At 45.0% G+C, this 22,583-nt stretch overlaps 1 protein-coding gene across 4 annotated transcripts in view; it reads right to left on the bottom strand.

Annotated features, from left to right (window-relative positions):
- Positions 1–18,287, bottom strand: part of TGM5 (transglutaminase 5) — a 32,288-nt gene extending 14,001 nt beyond the window's left edge. The window contains exons 1-7 of one of the 4 annotated variants that reach the window (XM_045447987.1): positions 17,669–18,287; positions 16,624–16,849; positions 10,594–10,773; positions 10,228–10,473; positions 6,553–6,671; positions 3,468–3,596; positions 2,707–2,884 (exon numbers count right to left, since the gene is read on the bottom strand). In XM_045447987.1, the coding sequence (XP_045303943.1) occupies positions 2,707–2,884; positions 3,468–3,596; positions 6,553–6,671; positions 10,228–10,473; positions 10,594–10,773; positions 16,624–16,633 (862 nt within the window). In that variant the 5' untranslated portion in view covers positions 16,634–16,849; positions 17,669–18,287. Of the gene's footprint in view, positions 1–2,706; positions 2,885–3,467; positions 3,597–6,552; positions 6,672–10,227; positions 10,556–10,593; positions 10,774–16,623; positions 16,850–17,668 lie in introns of those variants that run through there. The other 3 variants (XM_045447988.1, XM_045447989.1, XM_045447990.1) reach the window with 3 other exon arrangements.
- Between the last annotated feature and the right edge of the window lie 4,296 nt (positions 18,288–22,583).

Below are 22,583 nucleotides of genomic sequence, written 5' to 3'. Positions count from 1 at the left end.
TAAGTACAGAAAAGGTAGACCAGAGATTTGTCTGAAATTCCCCAAATAACAGCCAACTAATTGAATGTCAAAGAAAAATCCTGTTCAAAATTTGATGCATGCACGTTTTCCTCTTGGTGATTTTTCATTAGGAACTTGACGTCAATATGTTGACATTTAAAAAGGCAATTCTGCGAGGCAGAGCTGCAGGGGGGGAATGCATTTCTGAGTCAGACAAGAGTCACTTGTTCACTGTAAGCCTCAGTTTTCTCATCTGTAAAATAATGGTAATGATATCTACTTTGCAGGCGGTTGTGAGGAAAGAAAGAGTAAAAGTGCCCGGCATATGCCTGAAGTGCAGAGGATGCTGGGTAAGTGGCAGTTGCTAGCAATATGTATGTATTAGTATCTCCTAGTGGTTACAGCATACCAGACCTGGATGTGAGACTGGCTCTACTGCTCCATTTCCCCATCTGCAAAGTGGAGATGATGATGATGATAGAACCTACCCCATATAGTCATTTGAGGGTATCAATTGAGGTGATCCTAGCTGATGCTTACTGAACATTCACTGTAGCCAGGCACTATTAATTCTTAGCACATTCCACATACCTCAGTCCTTCAATAACCCTATTCAGTAGGCACTATTACTTTCTCCCATCATAAGTCTGAGGCACTAGCCCAAGGCTACTCAGCCATTTGATGGTAGTGTTGGTATTTGAAAGCAGTCTACTTCCAGAGTCCACATGCCTCACTATTATTCTAGGTTGTCAAGATTTTAACACAGTGCTCGGCACAAAAGAAGTCCCCAATGCACAGTGCCTGGCACAAAAGAAGTCTGCAATGCACATTAGCTATAGTGATTGTGAAATAAAAACAATATTACTAATAAATGTGCTTTGGTAGCTCTGTTGGGCTAAGGAATTTGATAAATCCTTAACTTTTAGTGGGGGATAGAGGTTGGGTCTTACCTATTTTTGTATCTAAGAATACTTAAAGCACAGTGCCTAGCTTAGAATAAGGACTCAATAAGTGGCTGGATGAATAAATGAGTTTTCAAACAGATATGCTTATTAATATACACCATGGTGGCCCTTTGGGGGAAAGCTGCTGTTGCCTGAGCTATAGTTGGATCAAGCCACATTTGACCCACTTTGCCCAGCCCTTTGCTTCCCAGGTTACAAAGGGGCCATGATTCTCATAAACATTTTAATTGGTCTGCTCTCATTACACAATCTTCATTCACTGGCTCCACCCCTCTCATTGCCCAGTTCCAGACAACCACACCCAAAACCCTGGTCCTCTCCCTCTCTACATGCACACTTGGCCCATTAGTCTTTAGGCTTTTCCACACAAAGGAAGGTTCCCTCTCCAACATGCACAAGACTGATCTGTTCTCTGCCTACCAGTCCTGTGCCTGCTCCCTGGATGACTCAGACATCCCAAGTCACCCATATCTCTGTGGCTCTGGGTATCAATGCTGTTGAATTCCTAGTTTCTTGTCCCTGGGCAATCAGAGCCTCCAACTCAAGATGGGGCCCTGCACTTGAAAAGGAGGAAGAGCTCCTCACCAACCTATTTGAAGTCATCCTCTGTGGGTATTGACAGAAACCTCCTTGTGCCCTTGGACAGAGCCCTGGTGCTCTCTCCTCAGCAGCTCAACAGCCGGGCTGTCTCTAGGCTTCCTCCAAGAGCCCAGAGATGGGCTCAGCACATACAAGCACATAGACTGCACCAGGCTTTGTCATACAGGGAATTTCTACATGAAAGTCCTGAGTCTGCAATAAACATGAAGCTGTGGCAGATCTGGTCTCCCTGGAATGGACTAGAGACTCCTGTGAGTGAAACCTCCTACTGGCCTCTTTCCCTAACTAAGAAGAATAAGAACTTCCTGACTGTGACCCAAGTCAGGTATACAGATATGCATGCCTGGAGGCTGAGAGCAGCCTAGGTATGGGGGTCAGGGTGAGGGTGAGAGCCAATAGCAAGCTGGACCCTGGGTGAAGCAGAAGGCCTCCTCCTGCTGTCTCTATATGTGACTCATTTCTAGGTGTCACTTGCCTCACGATTCACAGCCACCCCTTTCTTCTGCTTGCTCCTCCTGCTATCTGCAAATCAACTTCCATTTGCCTTCTTTTTCCCATACATATTTTTTTTAGCTTTCCTTCTACGAGTGTAGCATCCACTTCCTATCAGAAAAAAGCTGATCTCCTGTTTTCTTCCATCCCCTACCTCTCTGACCTGAGTCAGGCCTCCAGGCCTACTGAGCATGAGACAACTCCAAATTCAAGGTCATTTTATGTCAACTGCCATCTTTCCCTGGCCCCATGGCCCATACCACCACTCCGATATACATTTCCCTCCCATGTCAAGACCACTCTCTGTGCTCAGAAAGGGCACTAATCAGTTTGTAAGCTTTCTAAATACTTGGCTTTCATCTCATTCCTGTCTTGGACCAAACAATTTCCAGCCAGGCTCCTAGGTTGTCCAAACTCAGAGGAAGAGAAAGGACAGGAAAGTGTTTAATTTCTGCCTCAGAACCATCCTCTGAAATAAGTCCAGATACATGAAGCTGGGGTCAGTGAGAAGATATTTTCACAGAGGGGCTTCCTTCCAAACATTTCTCTAGTGGGAACTGTGCAAGTCTGGGACAAGAATGGTTCAGAGGTCTAAGACATGAGCCAGTATGTTACTTGTTCTCTCCATGTCGCCCTTTCCACTCCCTACCTGTGCACATGATGGCAGCAAAGACCCAGCACTGCCCATAGCGCACTGGCTGGCAGCCTGTGGCATGCCACTGTTTCAGGATGGCCACACTGCCGGTCCACTCTGCAGGGTTGATGCCATCTAAATAACTCTCACTCCAGTTTCCATTAAGCACCCCATTGTCATCGTTGCTGTTGATCTGAAGAGAAACCATATATAGAACCATTAGAAGCATTCTTTTGCTCAGCAAGATGCGATGTGTGGGCTGCTTTGCAAGGTCTGTGGGCCTGAGACACAAAGGACTCTTCGAACTGGTTTTACCTGGGAATTTCCAGACCTGCTAGGGAAGTGGTGGGGGTAGGAAACTGGCCATTCTGACTGTTAATTAGTTGATCATTCTATTTCTACTACCCCCTGCAAAGCTAGAGGTTGGCTCCAAGAGCTCTTAAAAATACCTCAGAGCAAAGGAAATTTCGAAAAAAAAAAAAAAAAAAAAAAGATCAGTTCCTAAACCAAAGTTATACTCAGCCTTTCCTGAAACATTAATTTGGAATTAATGAAGGTAATGGCCCACACCCAGCTATTTCAGAATTCAGCTGAGAAATATTACCCATGTTTTTTCATTAGCCTCATCCAAAGTGGCTTTGCCAGAGGGTCCCTGCTCTCGACTCTTCACCCCACCCCCATTGCAGGAGACAACTGTCAGGGGGCACCCCCCAACACACACAGCTTCCTCCCTCCCTAGACATACCCTGGGTGGACAGAGCCAGACCCAATCTCACCATGGCACACACCACTCTGCTGATGTAGACGGGGCTTCCCCGCAGGGCACAGTCTGTAGCTGGATCAATCTGGAAGTTCAGACTCTTGTCTAGTAGCTCCAGGCAGATGTCTATGATATTCTCTTCAAACTATAAGAGAGATGCAGAGAAGAAAGGCTCCCATGATTGGCATATGTAGATATGACAAGAAATTCATGACCCATCCCAGCCAACTCTCCAATGGAGTGCTTTGCGGAATACGATCCCATTTGTAAGGTAACTGTGTCCAGCAGCACAGACATAAACTGCCTCCTAAGCAGGTGCAGGATCTCTGAGCTCTGGTGTCACAACTCACCCAGTTTGTATGTCCTACAAATCAAATCGCTGGGGTTCTTTCCAATGAGTCTGACTGGCTAAAAAGTCAGTTTCTCCCTCTTCTCCTCTCACTCCTGGAGCCTATGGGATGTTCTTGCTAAAACCACGTTGCCTCATCTTCTACCTCCATTTGCTACCCCAACTCACCATTGGCAGCTACTGTTGAGGTACTGGCACGAACTAGCCATGGTACCTGTGACTCAGTCATGCTCTGGAATGACTAATAGTGTGTGAGTTATGGAAGCTTCCCACCCAAAGCAGGCTGACTTGTCCTTCGGGCTTGGTGTGAATGACATTTTATCTGAGGCCTTCCCTGACCCTGAGCCTTTAATGTCAGTTATAATGATGGAGCCAAGCTCTGTCTTGCTTGCCTGAGCATATACTCTGTCTGTCTCCAGCTGTCCTTGTAACTGTATGCCCCAGACCTGGCACAGTGCCCAGCACATAGTAAGGACTCCATGCATCTTGGTTGAATGAGAGTAAATGAATGCATTTATCCCCATGTAATATTCCCACTGGACAATAAACAGGATTTAGGAACTTTCTCTGACCTATCTTCCCCAGGGGAGAGTTTAATCAGTTCACTTTTCTGCTTTAAAATGTTCAGAGGCCTCTAGACCTTCAGAATCAAAACTCTAACCTCCCCTAATAGCCACATAAGACCCTCCCTGATCTGGCCCCTTGTACCTCTCCAGCCTCATGTCTCAATTCCTCCTGCTTCATCAGTTTGCTCCAGCATTACCAGATTCCTTGTAACCCTTGCAGCAGACCAAACTGTTTCTCACCTTTGTGTTTTTGCTCATGCTTCACTCTGCCTGGGGTATTTTCCCCACCTTTCTTCACTTGGATAACTCAGTTCAAGCATCTCCTTTTCTAGGAAGCTTCCCCGATGACTCCATTCCCAACAAAGTGCTCCTCCTCCGGGCTCTCAGAACATCCTGTGCCCATCTCAGTCTTTGCATATCCCACTGCATGGTAAGTAACCTGCTTATGTGACTGAGTCCCCACTATACTATGAGCTCAGGGACAGCATTCAATTCATTTTCATATCCCTAACATCTTGTACTCTGCCTGATATTCAGCAGGCATTCGATGTAAGTTCACTGAATAAGAGACAGGAAGAAAGGGAAGGAGCCAGGGCTCAAAAAAAAGCAATTTCTCACTTCTGTTGCTCACAGATGATGGTAGGTTCCTGTCTACAGGGCCTCTCTGGATCCTCATTTGCCTGTGCTGAGTGAGGGGTTGGGGAGGTCAGTTGGTGCCAGTTGAGGCTGCCACGTCTCATCTTGAAAATAGCCACCTCAGGAGGCCTACGCTGTGCCTGAGACCACATGTGTTGGAGTTCTATTTGGGCAAGTCCAGGAGAGGGACTCATATCAAACAGACACAAGGCTCCACGAAAAGGATTTCCCAGCCAACAGCCATCCGGCAGCCAAGACTAGTCTTCCTCCAACAGTGTTGTGGTGCCAGATCCCAGTCTTAAGAACCCTCTTCCCTGGCCTGGCCCTGGACTTCCTGGAGCACCTGTTGTAGGCTGAGCTTTATGTGGGAGGCAGGCCTTGCAATAAGGCAGGAGTTGCAACACATTCCGATTAATATGATGCCATTTTTACAAATACAATCACGTTTTAGAATATGCAGAAGAAACAAAACATGGAGAAACATACACCACTCTGGTGATGGTGCTTAGCATGTCCTTTGTGTTCTAAGTACCCATTTTTAATTTTTTTTAATGTTTATTTATTTTTGAGACAGAGAGAGACAGAGCATGAGCAAGGAGGGGGCAGAGAGAGAGGGAGACACAGAATCTGAAATAGGCTCTAAGCCCTGAGTTTCAGCACAGAGCTCAACATGAGGCTTGAACCCATGAACCACAAAATCATGAGCTGAGCCGAAGTCAGATACTTAACCAACTGAGCCACATAGATGCCCCTAAGTACCCATTTTTGTAATGTTTCCTTGTAAAGTTTTTAAAACAGCTGTGTATTACTTTTATAATGAAAAGGATATTGAGGCGTCTGGGTGGCCCAGTCGGTTAAGTGTCCGACTTCAGCTCAGGTCACTGTCTCACAGTTTGTGGGTTTGAGCCCCACATCAGGCTCACTGCTGTCAGTGAGGAGCCAGTTTTGGATCCTCTGTCTCCCTCTGTCTCCCCCTCCTCTGCTCATGTGTGCTCACTCTCTCTCAAAAATAAACTTTTTAAAAAATCTTAAAAAAAAAGGAAGAGGTATCTAATCAAAACAAACAAAGATGCGATAGTAACCGGGAAGGAAGTACATCACTGCTCGTTAACATTGCTTTTGGCTGAGATGTTCAGGGACAAGTTTCCTCAGTGTGACGGAACTGATTCTAGGGTCTGTGGTCTAGATAATGAAGATGAAGTGGAAGAGGCAAATGGGGCCCAACTGGAAACAGTTTAACAACCAACCAGGCACTGCCATGGCCATCCTCATTATTGTCCCTTTGTCCCCATCATCATGGTCAATGGAACTCCCTGGTGGGTGCCTTTAGCTGTCCTTCCCCCTTAGATCCTGATGTTCAAATCAGACATGATCAGCAAAGAATATCCTCCGACTCATTTAGCTCCCTGGAGTGTCATCTCACACTTTGATGTTACCATTTGTCCGTTCTGGGTGAGCCCTGCATGAGAAGAACCCTCCCACCTTGCTCCTGCTCCCCACTTCCCACAAGCCCAGGGCCTGGATGGGCTATGAATAGGGCTGAGACTCACCTGTCCATAGTTCCAGGGACACGGGCGGATCCAATTCTTGTTCCCTTGGTAAATGAAGCCGTAATCATTCACGACATACTCCTGCCTCTGGGGCTCACTGTCCAAGTAGACAGAATCCTCTAGGAATCAAAGTGGCAGGACACAAAGCAAAAAAGTTATCGTTCCCTTCCTACCTCATTCCCATCCCCAGAAGGCAAAGTCCTATGGAAACTGAGCTCTGGGGATGGCACTGGGTGTCACCAAAAGGGGCAGAAGAGGAGGTTTCTTGGAGAGACCCACCTTCTACAATCCCTCAGCACAAGCAGCAGGTTCAATACGAACATGAGGTTGAATAGTGAAAATTTACCTTCAGTGGAATTTCTTGGTTTTCAAAGTACATTTACATCCTGACCTAATTAAGGGTGGAGGGAACAGGCTCAGAGTGATAAGTAACTTGTCCAAATCACATGTAAACACAGAGTTAAATTTGAACAGAGTCCATATGTCACCATATTCCATGATTTTTCTGCTACATTCAACTAAACCTGACTGGAAAAGAGCAAACCAGAATTTAGGGGTTGGCATTAACCTCCTCATGCCTTTTATAGGAATTTAACCTAAGGACAGCATTTAGGAAGTACACAGAGATTTGGATGCTAAGCTGTTTATTTGAGTACTGTTTGTAACACTGAAAAGCTGGAAACAACCTAAGTGCCTGGTTCTGGGAGCTTGTTAAATAGCCATGTCCACCACAGAATTCTGTACATACACGATTAATGTAAGATTACAAAATTGTACATATAGGCATCGAAATCTACACGTGATATGTTAAGTTTTAAATGGGTTACATAATAATGTTACAGCATGAATTGACATTTGTTTAGGGGCGCCTGGGTGGCGCAGTCGGTTAAGCCTCCGACTTCAGCCAGGTCACGATCTCGCGGTCCGTGAGTTCAAGCCCCGCGTCAGGCTCTGGGCTGATGGCTCAGAGCCTGGAGCCTGTTTCCGATTCTGTGTCTCCCTCTCTCTCTGCCCCTCCCCCATTCATGCTCTGTCTCTCTCTGTCCCAAAAATAAATAAACGTTGAAAAAAAAAATTAAAAAAAAAAAGACATTTGTTTAAAACATATTTATACCAAGGATTTTGAAGACTATTCTAAAAGATGTTGATGGTAATTTTTTTTTTCTTTTTGCCTGTTGGTATTCTCTAGAGTTTTTTGGAATGAGCACATATTGCTTTCACGATATAAAAAAAAATTTTTTTTAAGCTGAGAATGAACAAATAAAGGCCATGGGAGTAGGTGTCCTCTTTGCAGTGTCCTAGAACAATCTAGAAGGCCCACCTAACTTGTAGGTAAAAGTACTCTCCTCAATTCCTCAGAGGCAGCCTCAGACTCAGCCTGCATGGACTCTGGTAGAGTCAGACTCCTAGAGAAGATCCATTTTAATGAGTTCTTGTACCAGTGTGACCAGATCTGCAGGTTCATGATTGAGACCATACATATTCTCCTCACAGCAGGGGCTAGCAGTGGCCAGCACTGCAGGGTGGGGGTCCCTAGCCAATATCTTGGACATGGTGATGGGGTAGCCACTGATCCTGTCTTCAGGGCCTACCAACCCCTAGCCCCATATTGAGTCTTCTGAGACCTGGATGGGGCACAGCTTTAAAAAAAAAAAAAAAAAAAAAAAAAAAAAGGCCCTACAGTGATTACTTTCCTCCTCACAGTTCAGGAGAGGCCTAAGTATAAGTCTGAAACCCACAGTCTTGGAGGCCAGGACGTGTGTGTGTGTGTGTGTGTGTGTGTATACAAGAGAGAGAGATAGAGACAGATAGACAACTGTCCTCCTTGACCCAGTGGTGGAGCGTTTTCATATGGCTAATGGGTAAGAGCTCTGGGCCACTCAATGACAGGGCAGTAGGAGGTGGTTAGAGATGCTAGATCCCAGCCAGGTTCTGGTATGACTCACCTAGCCCCCTTAGAATAAGGTTGGAGGAGCAGGTAGAATGAGAGGGAGGAAGGAGAGAGGATATCCTCCAACTAGAATAGGACTGTTGAGTCTGGCCTCTGCTCCAAAGCCTACCAGACACATTCTCAACTCTCAGCTCTTCCTGCCCTTCTTCCCACTCTCTCCTCCTGACTTGTCCTTCATTCTGCCCATACCATGTCTGTATGTCCGTATAACTACTCTGCCCTCAGGTGGATTTAGATTACAGGGATCGTAGGACAGGTGGTACTGGGATATTCCATATATCTTTGTCTAAGACAAACACTGGAAACAGCCAAGATACCCATATATAGGAGACTAGTTAAAAACATTTGGTAGTCCAAACAATGGAGTGATTGTAGCCATTAAAAAGAACATATTGATAGGAAAATATATTCAAAGTTGAATTGTTGAGTAAAAAAAGCAAGTTAAAGCATGCTATGTACTATATAATCCCACTTGTGGTACAACTGTATAATCACACACATATGTATATATGCATAAATACATATTTGATTAAGCATGGAACAGTTTTGTAAGACTACACAAGAAAATGCTAACAGAATTTTCCTCTGGAAGACGGAACTTGGAGTTTGGGATAAGGTTTTACTTTTCACTTTATACTTTCCTTCCTCCCTCCCTTCCTCTTTCTTTCATTTTTTCTTTCTCTCCTTCGTTCCTTCCTTTGTTCCTTCGTTCCTTCCTTTCCTTCATTCTTTTTCTTTCTTTCTTCTTTCTTTCCTTTACTTCATTCCACAAATATTCAATGCAATACACTTTTTATTCTTAGAATGAAGACTCAAGTTAATTTAAAAATGTGTGGTAAAGGTAGATGTTAATAGTGGTCAAAGTTAATTATATTAGTCTTCTTTTCAAAAGTTTATTTTATTGGGGTGCCTGGGTGGCTCAGTTGGTTAAGCGTCCAACTTTGGTTCAGGTCATGATCTCATGGTTCATGAGTTCAAGCCCCATGTTGGGCTTTGCACTGACAGCTTTCTGCACTTCCCCTGCTTGTACTCTATCTCTCTCTCAAAAATAAATAAACATTTTTTTTTTTTACTTGAGAGAGAGAGAGAGAGAGAGAGAGAGAGAGAGAGAGAATGAGCAGGGGAGGAGCAGAAAGCGGAGAGAGAGAGAATCCCAAGTGGGCTCTGCACTGATAACATGGGGCTCAAACTCACAAACCGTAAGATAATGACCGAAGCCGAAACCAAGAGTCAGACATTTAACCAACTGAGCCACCCAGGTGTCCCAATAGCTTTCTTTCTTTCTTTTTTTGATGTTACTTATTTTTGAGAAAGACAGAGACAGAGCACGAATGGGGAAGGGCAGAGAGAGAGACACAGAATCTGAAGAAGATTCCAGGCTCCGAGCTGTCAGTACAGAGCCCAAAACAGGGCTTGAACCCATGAACCATGAGATCATGACCTGAGCCGAAGTCAGACACTTAACTGACTGAGCCACTAAGGTGCCCCTCAATAGTTTCTTTTTAAGTAAAGATGACTTTGCTCATGTTTTAAAAATTCTAAATAAGTAAATAGCAAGTTCTTCCTGCCTTGTTTCTGGTGCTTGGAAGTAGATGCTGAGTGCATACAACTGGGAGGTTTCTGGTAGTCAGGGAACAGGGGTCTAGAAATCCTTGAGCCTGGCTCTCTGTGGCACTGACAAAGGGGCAGAGACAAGGGACCCACACACAGACACCCCACCTTACCTGGGCACCAGGGATTGAAGAGCAGGATGAACTCCCCAAGCTGGTAGGCTGTGACAGACTTCTGGAAACAGTCAATATGAACTTTCAAGAGATATCGACCCACGGCTGCCGTGGGAGGGGCACACAGGCTCACCTCCAGGGAGCTGGCCCCATTGGTCTCCAGAGAGGCAATCCATGGGCTGGGACCATGATGACCTGCCAGGCTGAACAGGGCTCTAGTCCCATTGGACAAGTCTGGTAGGGGTCCTGAGAGGGAAGCAGAACTCAGGCTCTCTGCAGTAAACTCTCAACCCTCCAGAATCTTCCTACACACACACACACACACACACACACACACACACACACACAGCCCTCAGGGGTCCTCACCAGTCTCAGCCACAAAGATGATATTGTCCAGGCCTGGCTGGAAGCCCCGCTTCCTGAAGTACAGAGTGATGTTGAAGGCCTGGCCCCGGCGAACCAGGAGTCGGTCAGAGCTGATCTCCTCTGTGTGGTGCCGCACGTTGTTCCAGGAGCTCTGGAGGTCTGTGAGGGCCACCTCCAGCCCTGCAACAGGGCAGCCAGGGGCATATGAAAGAGCAGGGCTGTAGATTCTGGTCCAATCTTGCCCACTACTATTTAGTTGTACAAACTTGAGAAAGAAACTTAGCCTCTCTGAGCCTCAGTTTCCAAGTTAGTAAAACAGAATCCATAATACCAGTGTTACAGCATTGGTATGAGGATTAAATGAGGCTTCATGCCCGCAAGTGCCTCTTTGTTACTTCCTTCTTCCTTCCCTTTCTTGCTTTTATAACCCTCTATCCCCTTCCCCTTTTATGCCCTCCAGAGGTACATGGATTTCTGCCTCTGTCCAACCTCTTTCATAGTCCTGGCCAAGTTTGATTGCTCCCTTCATCCTAGCATTCTCCAGATTCACCCCAGCATCCAGTTTTTAGACTCAAGTTAACAATGTCACCTGCCCCTGTGCCAGCCTCCAGGTCTGGTAGTTAACTACTATGCTTTCAGCAATTTGCTGGCTCCCTGACCACCACTAATGTCACATGCCTAATGCCCTGGGAGCTGGGATGCTGAGGATAGTCAAAGAAAGTCCCGCTCCCAGCCTTCTGGAGCCTCTGATAAAACACAGATTGATCTCACTACTCTCCAAGTGTGTCTCCCCAAGAAGGGCTCCATTTCTGACTTCTCCATGTTTGTCCATGGTCCTACAGTGGTCTCCAGGCACCTGGGCTCACAACCTTTAAGTCACACTTGGCTCACCCATCTCTTTTTTGGTCTTTTTCTATTCGTATGTGGGCACGTCCCTTCATTCCGTGAAAACATCTCTGGTGTCCACTTGACCCTTTCCACATTTGCATAATTCTGACCTCCTCACTTTACCCCTAGTGACCATAACCACTTCCATTAGGTGTCCTGCTTCCTACACCATCCTCTCCTAACACATCACCAGATTATCTTTCCTCAAGACAATTTAATCATGCCATCCTTTTGCTTTAAAAGTTCTGAGATACCCTACAGCCTACCATACAAAAGGCACACTCCTTAACCTGACACTTATGACCCTCCACACCTGGCCTTCACTTACTTGCGTTCTTGCTTCTCAACACTCCAAGCATAGGCCCTCTCCTCCAACTAATCTGTTCCCAAGCAAATGGTAGCCCTACCTGTCCACGTATTTTGATCCTGCTGTAACCCCAACTTAGAGTGCCCTCTCATTCCGTCTGTCCTAACAAAATCTAACCAAATTCTACCTGTCCTCCAAGGCCTGTTGAAGACCCACCTCTTTCATGAAGCCTGCCTGAGCTGACCCACCCTTCTTTCCATCTCCCACTGGCCTAGAGTACTTAACCGCATCACTTATAGTGAAACTTAATTGCTTCATTGAGTTAATATCATGCTCAATTGTTCATTTTTATCAACAAACTTTTACTGGGAGCCAGTAATTTCAGGATCAGCAAGAAATATTCAGATATTTTTGTAGTTACTTTTTCATTTGTCTGCCTTCTACCACAATATGTAAGCCAATGAGGATACAGGCCTAGCTGTTTTGTCTCAGCTGTATTCTAGATTATAAGAAATACAAAACAAAACATTTGACAAAATCCAACATCTTCTCATAATAAAAAACACCCAACAAGTAAATTACCTCTAAGAAAGGAAGTAAACTAGCTGAAACTGATAAAGAGTATCTATGAAAAATCCACAGTCAAAACCATATTTAATAATGAAATACTAGATACTTTTCTCCCTAAGATTAGGAACAAGACTAGGGTATCTTCTCTCTTCAGCATTGTACTAGAGATTCTAGCCAGTACACATTGGAAATAAGTAAAATTGTCTTTATTAATGTATGACATGATCTTGAATATAGCAAATCCTAACAAATCCACACACAAAATTAGAACTAGCAGATAAATTCATCAAGGTTGTAGAATATAATATGTATATACAAAAATTAATTATATTTCTATACACTTGCAATGAATGAAGTTTTAACCCTGCCTTACACCATATACAATAATAAACTCTAAATTAATCTAAGACTTAAATGTAAGAGCTAAAACCATAAAACATTTAGAAGAAAACATAGGGGTAAATTTTCATTATCTTGGACTTGGAAATGGTTTCTTAGATAAGACAAAAAAGCACAAGCAACAAAATAAAAAACCCTATAAATTGGACTTCATCAAAATTAAAAATTTTTTGCTTCAAGGATATCATCAATAAAGTGAAAAGACAACTACAAAATGAGAGAAAGTATTTATAAATCCTATATCTGATAAGGGATTTGTATCAAGAATATATAAAGAATGTGTACAACCCAATGATTAAAAAAATAGCACAAATAAAAAATGGGCAATTGATCTGAATAGACATTTCTCCAAAAAAATATGCAAAGGCCAATAAGCAAATGAAAAAATGTTAAACATCATTAATCATTAGGGAAATGCAAATGAAATACCACTTCACATGCACTAGAATGGCTCTAATAAGAAAGACGGAAAATAACCAGTGTTGGGGAGGATGTGGAGAAATTGGAACGCTTATACATTACTGATAGGATTGTAAAATGGTATGGCCACTTTGGAAAACAGTATGGCAGTTCCTCAAAATGCCAAAAATAGAGTTGCCATATGATCCAGCAACTCCAGTCCTAGGTATGGACCTGAGAATTTGAAAACATTTGTTCACACAAAACCTGTACATGAATGTTGATAGCAGCACTATTCATAATGGCCAAAAGATGGAAACAACCATCTGGTTATTGACCACCATCTGGATATTGGATGAACGAGTGTGGTATATCTGTAAAGTGGAATGTTATTCAGCCACATAAAGGAATGCTGAATACAGTATAATATAGATGAAACTTGAAAATATTATGCTTAGTGTAAGGAGCCAGATACAAAAGGTTACATATTATATGATTCACTTTAAGTTTATTTACTTATTTTGAGAGAGAGAGGAAGAGAGGGAGAGACAGAATCCCAAACAGGTTCTGTGCTGTCAGCACAGAGCCTGATGCAGGTCTCAAACTTAAGGACTGTGAGATCATGACCTGATCAAGAGTCAGATGCTTAACCTATGGAGCCACCCAGTTGCCCTATATAATCCAATTTATATGAAATATTCAGAATGGGTAAACCCATAGAGAAAGATGGTAGATTAGGGTTTGCCAGGGGCTGGAAGTAGGAGAAAATGGGGTATGACTGCTATAGGGTATGGGGGTTCTATTTTTTTTTAATCTTTTAAACATTTATTTATTTTTTGAGCGACAGAGACAGAGCACAAGCAGGGGAGGGGCAGAGAGAGCGGGAGTCACAGATTCTGAAGCAGCCTCCAGCTCTGAGCTGTCAGCCAGAGCCCAATGCAGGGCTCGAACCCACGAACCGCGAGATCATGACCTGAGCAGAAGTCGGATGCTCAACCAAATGAGCCACCCAGGTACCCTGGGTATGGGGTTTCTTATGAAAGAAATATAAGCATAATGATCAGCACATTGTAGGTACCAAAAGATGTTTGCTAGTTTGAATAGAGTTCTCTATCTTTTCCATAATCACTCTGCACTTATTTCAAATTCAACCAACACCTCACTGAAGGCTTGTCTGCTATGTGCTGGGCACCATCCTAGACACTCTATCTCATTGAGTCCTCACCACAATGTTGGAGGGATGAAATGTCATGTCATTCACACTTGGAGATGGGAAACAAGGTTCAAGCATATTAAATGTCTTTTCTAAGGCTGAACCTAGGGTTACTGGCCTAAGTCCCGTGTTCTTTCCATTACTCAACAGTTGCTGCCATTTCTGGTCTTCAGAAAGGAACCAGCCTACTGATAGCTGGGAGAGCACCTGGCTTTCCCCTGGTAGTAGAAAAAGAAGCTCATCCCTTTTGGAGACCAGCTGACTACACAGATCATTTACTGGCTCCAATTCAGGTTGGTCTCATGACTTAGACTCCTCACTAGGTATGGCAACATCTGCCTGACAGCCAGCACTGGGGCCAAATCTCATCCTCTGGATGCATCATGGGTCAAGTTAACTTCTGCATATAATGCTGGGATTATTCTTCACCCCACACACCAGACTTTCAAATAGGAAGTACATTTACTATTGGGCATATTTGTTCTCCTTGATGTGAGGGGATGAAGGGGAGTAAAATGATCAGAGAAATAGAAAGGAAATTATAGGTAGAATCTTCAAAGTAATTGATCTCAGTATCAATCCTAGAGAGACACTCCCACATGAGTACAGAGGCATACATAAGAATGTGCCCTGCAGCATTGCTTATATAACTGGAAAATGGGAAACAACCTAAATGCCCATCAAAATGGGATGGATAAATAAATTACTTACACCCATACTATGGAGTACTATGCAAAGTGGAAATTTTTGAGGTAGATTTAAAGGTACGAATTGTCATGGGTAGAGCTCCAACCACATAGTGTTGAGTGAAAAAAAAAATCAAGTTGTAGAATAATATGTACAATGTGATTATACCATGATATTTATGATATTTATACCAAAAAAGCTAGGCATATATATATATATATATATATATATATATATATATATATATAATTTTACATATGTACTGATCTTATACATACACACACACACACACACACATACGCACACACAAATATAAATATGTAGACAAAAGACTAGTAACCATGATTTCTCTTAGATATGACCACAGTGGCCTCTCTGGAGATGAGGCTGGGGTTGGTGGTGGTGGTCAAGGGACTGTAACTTTATCTGTAATTATTGTCTTATTTTACTTCAACTGCATATCCATATATTTCTTGTGTAGATAAAAATCATTTTTAAATTTTTAAATATTTATTTATTTTTATTTTTAATTTTTTTAACGTTTATTTATTTTTGAGACAGAGAGAGACAGAGCATGAACGGGGAAGGGCCAGAGAGAGAGAGGGAGACACAGAATCTGAAACAGGCTCCAGGCTCTGAGCTGTCAGCACAGAGCCCGATGCGGGGCTTGAACTCACGGACCACGAGATCATGACCTGAGCTGAAGTCGGACGCTCAACCGACTGAGCCACCCAGGCGCCCCAATATTTATTTATTTTTGAGAGAGAGTGAGCAGGGCAGAAAGAGAGAGAGAGAGAGAGAGAGAGAGAGAGGAAGAGAGAGAATCCCAAGCAGGCTCCGTGCTGTCAGCACAGGGCCCTACTCTCAGGGCTGTATCTCACAAACCGTGAGATCATGACTTGAGCCAAAATCAGGAGTCAGATGGTTAAGCAACTGAGCCACCCAAGCACCCCGAAAATTATAAAAATTTAAACAAAAAGAGTAAGTGAAGGTGAATATGTTAAATATGTAGAAATTTGAGCTCATTTTTAGAAATGGTTTTAACTAACGAACTAATCGTCAAAGCAGCTTTCTAGAGAGGAAATATAGACAGAACAGATTAGCTGAAATGAGGAACAGACTTTCTGAAGTGGGGAAAAAGAGAAGGTTTGAAGATGCAAAGAATTTCAGAGCCAGAAGAAAACTTCAAGTTCATCCTGTCCACTCCGCCCCCTCACGTTTCAGGCATGGGGGCTGGGAACTAGAGAAGTGACTTGCTAAATGTTAAGGCATCAGCAAGTGGCAGAGGACAGGCTCCCTGACCCACTAATCCCTGGCCCTGCCCCGTCCCACTGGGCTATGGAAGCAGGCGTGCTGGTACACAGCTGTTTGGCTATGTTTACCAGCCAGCCTCCACCTCGTTTCGTGGGTCTCAGACTATCAACAAATTCTGAAATTTCTGGGTTCTTTCAGCCTCAGTTCTTTATTTACTCCTTTCTTCCTCTGAATCCATTCTCCCCTTGACTTCCTACAGTCTCTCTGTCTTCCTTCTTCCTTAGCTCCTGCAGCCCCAGAGGGCCTCCCCTACCTTGCTCCATGGCCGCTGTCTCTGGTTCCTGGGCCACTCTTCACAGAACAGCTGGGTGGCTTGGAGCTTCAGGAAACTGGTCCTGGTACGTTTGTTCCCCCTTCCATCTTTAAGACTCTAAGAGACACCGAAGGCAGGGTGGCTGCTGCACTGCCACCTGCTTACTGGGCAGATCACAACTGGTTTTCTCACTTGCCCTCAGGTTTTTCTTGGCAGTGTTGCTCAGCTGGGAAGAAGTGTGGAAGCCAATGAACTCTCAGGGCCTTATGCCATGTGAGCATTTGATAGCTCTTGGGCAATGAAGCATTCCATGGCAGGTGTTGTACTATAGTGGGGGAGCCAGGTGGGAGAGGTGAGCTGATGGCCTTTCTGGGGATGCAAGGGGCTGTGCCCCTACAGGAAAGAATACCAGGGTCCCAAGACTACAGCTCACATCTGGGAGAGCCTCTCAAGCCTAGAACTCTGGCTGGCTTTTATCCTGAAGGGCCACTTTCTAGATGTCAAATGCAAAGAGAACCCACTCTGGATCACCCTTGGTATGATTTTTTTGGTATTAGTTTTTGGGGCAGAGCTATTGTGTTGGGTGAGACTGGCCAGGTGAAGGCGAATCTCAAATAAAAGGAGTAGAGGAAATAAACTTGGGAAGATGCATGGAGGAGTTCTGGAAATAAGTAAGAAGGTAGGAATGCCAGTGGATGTCCTTGGTTCTATTAAGAACAAACAGTACAAGTCCTGGGAGTGAGCATGTAGGGAGAAAAGCACAGATGGGAGGAGACAGATGGAAGGAGGGGAAAGGGCTCTTAGCAGGGAGTGGGCAGGACACCGTAAAGGCCCCCGCCCCCACCCCCACCCTGCCTTTCCCTCCTGTGGGAACTTCCACTGAATTCCCTGCTTTCTGGGTCCCTTAACCTCCCTCTTCAGGAACCTCACTCACCACCATCTGCCCTCCTTCCTGTATTTTCTACTCTCCTTGTTCCCAGTCTGCTCTTATAGTATTTGCATCCATTCACATATACAATTCACTACCTCACACACACACACACACCTTCATTCCAGCATTTCTGGTCTTGGCGAGTGAGGACAGTGCCCATCCAGTCACTCTGGGAGAAACCTGGGTGCCACCTCGTATTTCTCTGTCTTCCTGACCTCCCTTAGCCCATCAGCCACTTATTGCTGCCAGTCCAACTCCTGATTATCTCCTAAAATTAGCCTACTCTCCCTGGGCCCTTGGCCCTGCCTTCACTGAAGCACCCCCTGGCCTGGACAACAACTCCTAACCAGTCTCCCACCCGTCCTTTTTCCAAATGAGCCATCACAGTGATGTTTCTGAAGTGCCAATTCAGCCAGGTTGCTCCTGGCTTACAATCCAGCAGTAGGTCGAGTCCAAGCTTCTCAACATTGCCCACAAATCTCTTCAGGATCTTTCCTTCCTGCCTGGAGTCCATTCAGGCCAAATATCTGCCGTTCTCAGATGCAGATCTGCTTTCCTACACCTGTTATTGCACCTGCCAGTCTCTCTATTTCTGAAATGTCCTTCTCTCAGTTCTCACCTTTCTCAGATCCAGGCTCAAGTGCTGCCCCTCCAGGAGGTCTTCCTAACACCCCCTCTCCACCATGCCAGGCATACCAGGCATTTAGGGGCACCCCATTTTCATTCCCTATTAGCCTACTCATACTCCATGTTATAAATACTTAGCCTGTTTCCCCACCAATCCCCCTGGTAGGCATGGCCTATATCTTATTAATCTATCCCCAGTGCTTACTAATGATAATGGCTAATAGTGAAACTACTGGAAGGACTAGCGACATCTTTTCAGTTCCAGTGCATCATCCCACTTAATCTTCATGCCATTCCCCTGAGTTAGGTACTATGATTGTTCCTATATTACAGGTGAGGAAATCGAGCCTTAAAGATACTAAATAGTTTTCCTAAGATCACTAAGAACTAGTGGAACTAGGTTTCGAACACAAAAGTCAGACTCCAAAGTCGTGCATAAATGCTTAATGCAGTATCTGAAGCATGGCCAGTTTTCCAGTTCATATTTGTTGACCGTGCAATTGAATGAATTAAAAGATGATCCATACACGAACAAATGGATAAGTGCCTGAACCCACTGCCGCAGTAGTGGAAATGGGTTAGCTTGGGGAGAAGGAGGAGGCATAGGCAGGAGAGCTTAATTGTGAGGAGAAACAGGAAGGTGAGTGCAGTGAGGGCGGGTGGGTCTGGAGAGGTGAAATAGCCAAAGAGGAAGGTGCCCAGTGGCCATCTGACAACAGCAGCCTATTTCATGGCACTGGGCTAAGGAGCTGGCTTATAGGTTTAGCTTTTCATTTGATTCCAATAAGTCATAGTCAGAAGGTGTGTGTTGTGTGTGTGCTGGGGGAGGGAGGCAACTCTGGTCAGAGCGGCTTGTCTAGGGTAAGGGAGGCAGAGGAGAGCCAGGGAAGCTCAGCAGAGTTGATGGGCACCTTCCTGTTTGGAGGGAAGCAGGGCTGTGACCTGCAGGGGAAGGGCACAGAGCAGATCCTGGGACACTCAAATAGGGAGGTGTGGGCTCACCTGCCATCCCCCTGAACCAGCTCTACCAGGATGCGGGTGGGGTACCTCCAGACCTTTCTAAGACTCAGAGAGACTAGGATGCTAACATTTGGCCCTGCCATGAATTCCCAGTATGCCCTCAGCCATGTTCCAGTTTCCTTGTCTGTAAAATCAGGGTCCATGGGCTCCATGGGAGATTCCCCCCAGACAGTAGCAAAGGGACGCATGAATTGGCAGATCCAGGTGGGTTCCTCTGCCTCCTCCCTTTTCTTTTCTTTTTAATGTTTATTTATTTATTTTTGAGAGAGAGAGAGAGAGCAAGAATGCGAGCAGCTGAGGGGCAGACACGGAGAGAGAGAATCTGAAGCAGGCTCTGCACTGACAGTGCAGAGCCCGAAGCGGGGCTCGAACTCACAAACCGTGATATCATGACCTGAGCTGAAACCAAGAGTCGGATGCTTAACTGCCTGAGCCACCCAGGCACCCCTGCCTCCTTCCTTTTCTATGATCAGAAATGGAGACAGTCACTCAGAAGGGGTGACTAAAACCATCAGGGACCTCTGCACATGAATGTACTTCCCAACTTACAAAGCCCTTTAGAACACACTTTCTCATTTGATCCTCACAGTAACCCTCGGGGGGCTGGCACTGCTACTATTGTCTTGCACCTGAGGGACCTAGAAGTTGGCCCCAGAGCTCTGTGCTTTATATCACACAGTGACACTGAGCAGCATATGGGGAATTGCTGGGGACATGAACATGGCCGGGAATTGTTGGGGAAGACCAGTAATCAGGAGACCTGGGAGATGGTCTGCTTTGTGCCCCCTGCTGCACAGCCAGGACATTTCTTTCAGAGTTTGTCTGTGGGCACCCACTGCCTGGGAGGCCAGCACACCGGGTTTTATGAGACAAGGGGAGGGCGAGGACAGTGAAGGAGGGTTGGCCAGGACCTAATCTGAAGGCGCTCTGCAACAGGGGGCATGAGCCCCAGCATCCTGGGTCCTGAGGGCCTTTGGAGCTGGAAGGGACTTTGAGATTGTCTAGCTTGTCCAGCTGAGGTAGAGAAACGAAGCCAGACAGGCTTGCCTACATGAAAGAAAAAGAAAACACTGCAGAGTACACTTTTTACAGTCAATTTTTGTGTAAGGAGAGTGGAAAATTTGAAAGGTCAACTGGGAAGGTAGAAATGGCTAATGCCCTTATGGAAGGCCCTTGAAGGCCCGGTAGGAAGCCTGTCCACTCTTTCCCTCCAGCGACACAAGTGACACTGCCAGGCCCCCAGGCTGACCTGACAGGAGGGGTAATGACTAAACAAAGGAGGCCCAGGCACTTGGCAGGTGGAGCAAGGTTTCAGATTTCCGCAGGAGCCAGCTCAGTTTCTCCGGCAGGTGGGCAAGGAGCCACCTGGAACGCAGCAGTGACAAAGCAGTGACAGAGCCCCACAGAAATGCCCAATGGCACTCAGTGGGGACGAGAGCAGCCAGCACACAGGGTGGAGGGTGGGTGTGCAGGCTCCTGCCCTTCCTTCACAAAGCAGCCTGCGAAAGCAAAATAAATTTTAAAAAACAGAGAGAGGAGAAGGATGAGAGGGAAGGGGAGGGGGGAGAGGGGAGAGGAGGAGGAGGAGGAGAGGGTGGTGGGATAAGCCAAGTGAACCTGCAGAGCCACTGAGCAGGTGAGCAGTGGCAAGGATAAAGGGCCCACGTCTGAAAACCTGCAAGAGCATGCTCTCCTTTTCTGTGTTTCTGGAATTTCCAAAATTTCCATGATGCAAATATGCCAATTTATAATGATAACTATATTTTAATTTTTTAAATTGAGATATAATTGGCATATACTATTGTGTAAGCTTAAGGTGTACAACCTGTTGATCTGATACATTTGTATGTTGTAATGTTACTACCATAGTGTTACTGATACCTCCATCATGACACAGTTATTTCTTTTTTGCAGTGAGAACATTTAACACCTGGTCTCTTGGTAAATTTGAAGTATAAAATACACTATTATTAACTATAATCACGATGCTGTGCATTAGATCTCCAGAATTTATTTATCTACCAAGTGGAAGTTTCTTCTCTTTGACTAACATCTCCCCAATTCCCTCACCCCCAGCCCCCACTTACCACCAATCTACTCTCTGTTTCTAGGAGTTCAGCTTTTTTAGACTCCACAGATAAGTGATATCATAAAGTACTTGTTGTCCCCTGACTTATCTCTCACTTAGCATAATGCCCTCAAAGTCCATCCATGGTATAGCAAAGGGCAGGATTTCCTTTCTTTTTCATGGTTGAATAATATTTCTCTCTCTCTCTCTCTCTCTCTCTCTCTCTCTGTGTGTGTGTGTGTGTGTGTGTGTGTGTGTGTGTGTGTGTGAACATCTTTGTCCACTCATCCACTGACAGACACTGGGGTTGTTTCCTTATCTTGGCTATTGTCAATAATGCAGCAACAAACACGGGAATGAAGGTTTCTTCTCAGGATAGTGATTTTATTTCATTTGGATAAATACCCAGATGTGGGATTGCTGGGACATATGGTAGTTCTATATTTAACTTTTTGAGGAACCTCCATACTGTTTTCCACAGTGCCTGCACCAGTTTGCGTTCCTACCAACATGCACAAGGATTCCCTCTTCTCCATATCCTCACCAACACTTATTATCTCTTACCTTTTAATGATAGCCAGGTAATGATAACTTTATTTTTTTTTTTTTAGTTTATTTATTTAATTGGAGGGAGGAGGGGCAGAGAGAGATGTAGAGAGAGAATCCCAAGTACGTGCCGTGCTGTCAGCCCGACATGGGGCTTGAACTCACAAACTATGAGATCATGACCTGAACTGAAATCAAGAGTAAGACGCTTTACCAACTGAGCCAGCCAGGCGCCCCTAATGATAACTTAAAAAAGCACAATGAATAGTGGGAGGAAGGCCAGAAAGATATGTGGCAAACTGTTAGCAGAGATTTCTTCTGGGATGAGGAGCTATAGGTGATTTTTCTTTTGTTTCTTTTCACCTTTCTGGTCTTTCCAAATTATCTAGAATGAGCACAAATGATTTTGAGTGGGACTGGCCCAGCCATCCCTGTGCTCTCAGGGGGCAGCAGAGAAGTCCTGCTAGGTATCTCTGGCTGGTCCCCCTGGTGGCACAGTCACTGTCTTCCCAGGCCGCCCTCCCCAGACTTCCCTCCAGCTTCCATCTGCAGGCTAAGACCATATAAGTGGAGAGACCTGGGGTCCTTCATTCCAGAGAGGCTGATTTAAGGGAATCATATTGGCCTTATGTTGTGACTGGGGACTTAAAGCAGGAGAGAGATAAGACAGGAAGAGCAGAGAGGGCCTAGCCAATGCATCTGGCAGCCAGGCCAGGGGACCAGCCAGCAGCAATCAGTAGATTCTTAGCACAGAAGAGAGAACACTGG

This window comes from Leopardus geoffroyi, chromosome B3 (assembly GCF_018350155.1).
Source record: "Leopardus geoffroyi isolate Oge1 chromosome B3, O.geoffroyi_Oge1_pat1.0, whole genome shotgun sequence".
Lineage (NCBI taxonomy): Eukaryota > Metazoa > Chordata > Mammalia > Carnivora > Felidae > Leopardus > Leopardus geoffroyi.
The sequence above is the reverse complement of the archived record's forward strand: the minus strand, read 5'-3'. Positions and strand labels throughout refer to the sequence as shown.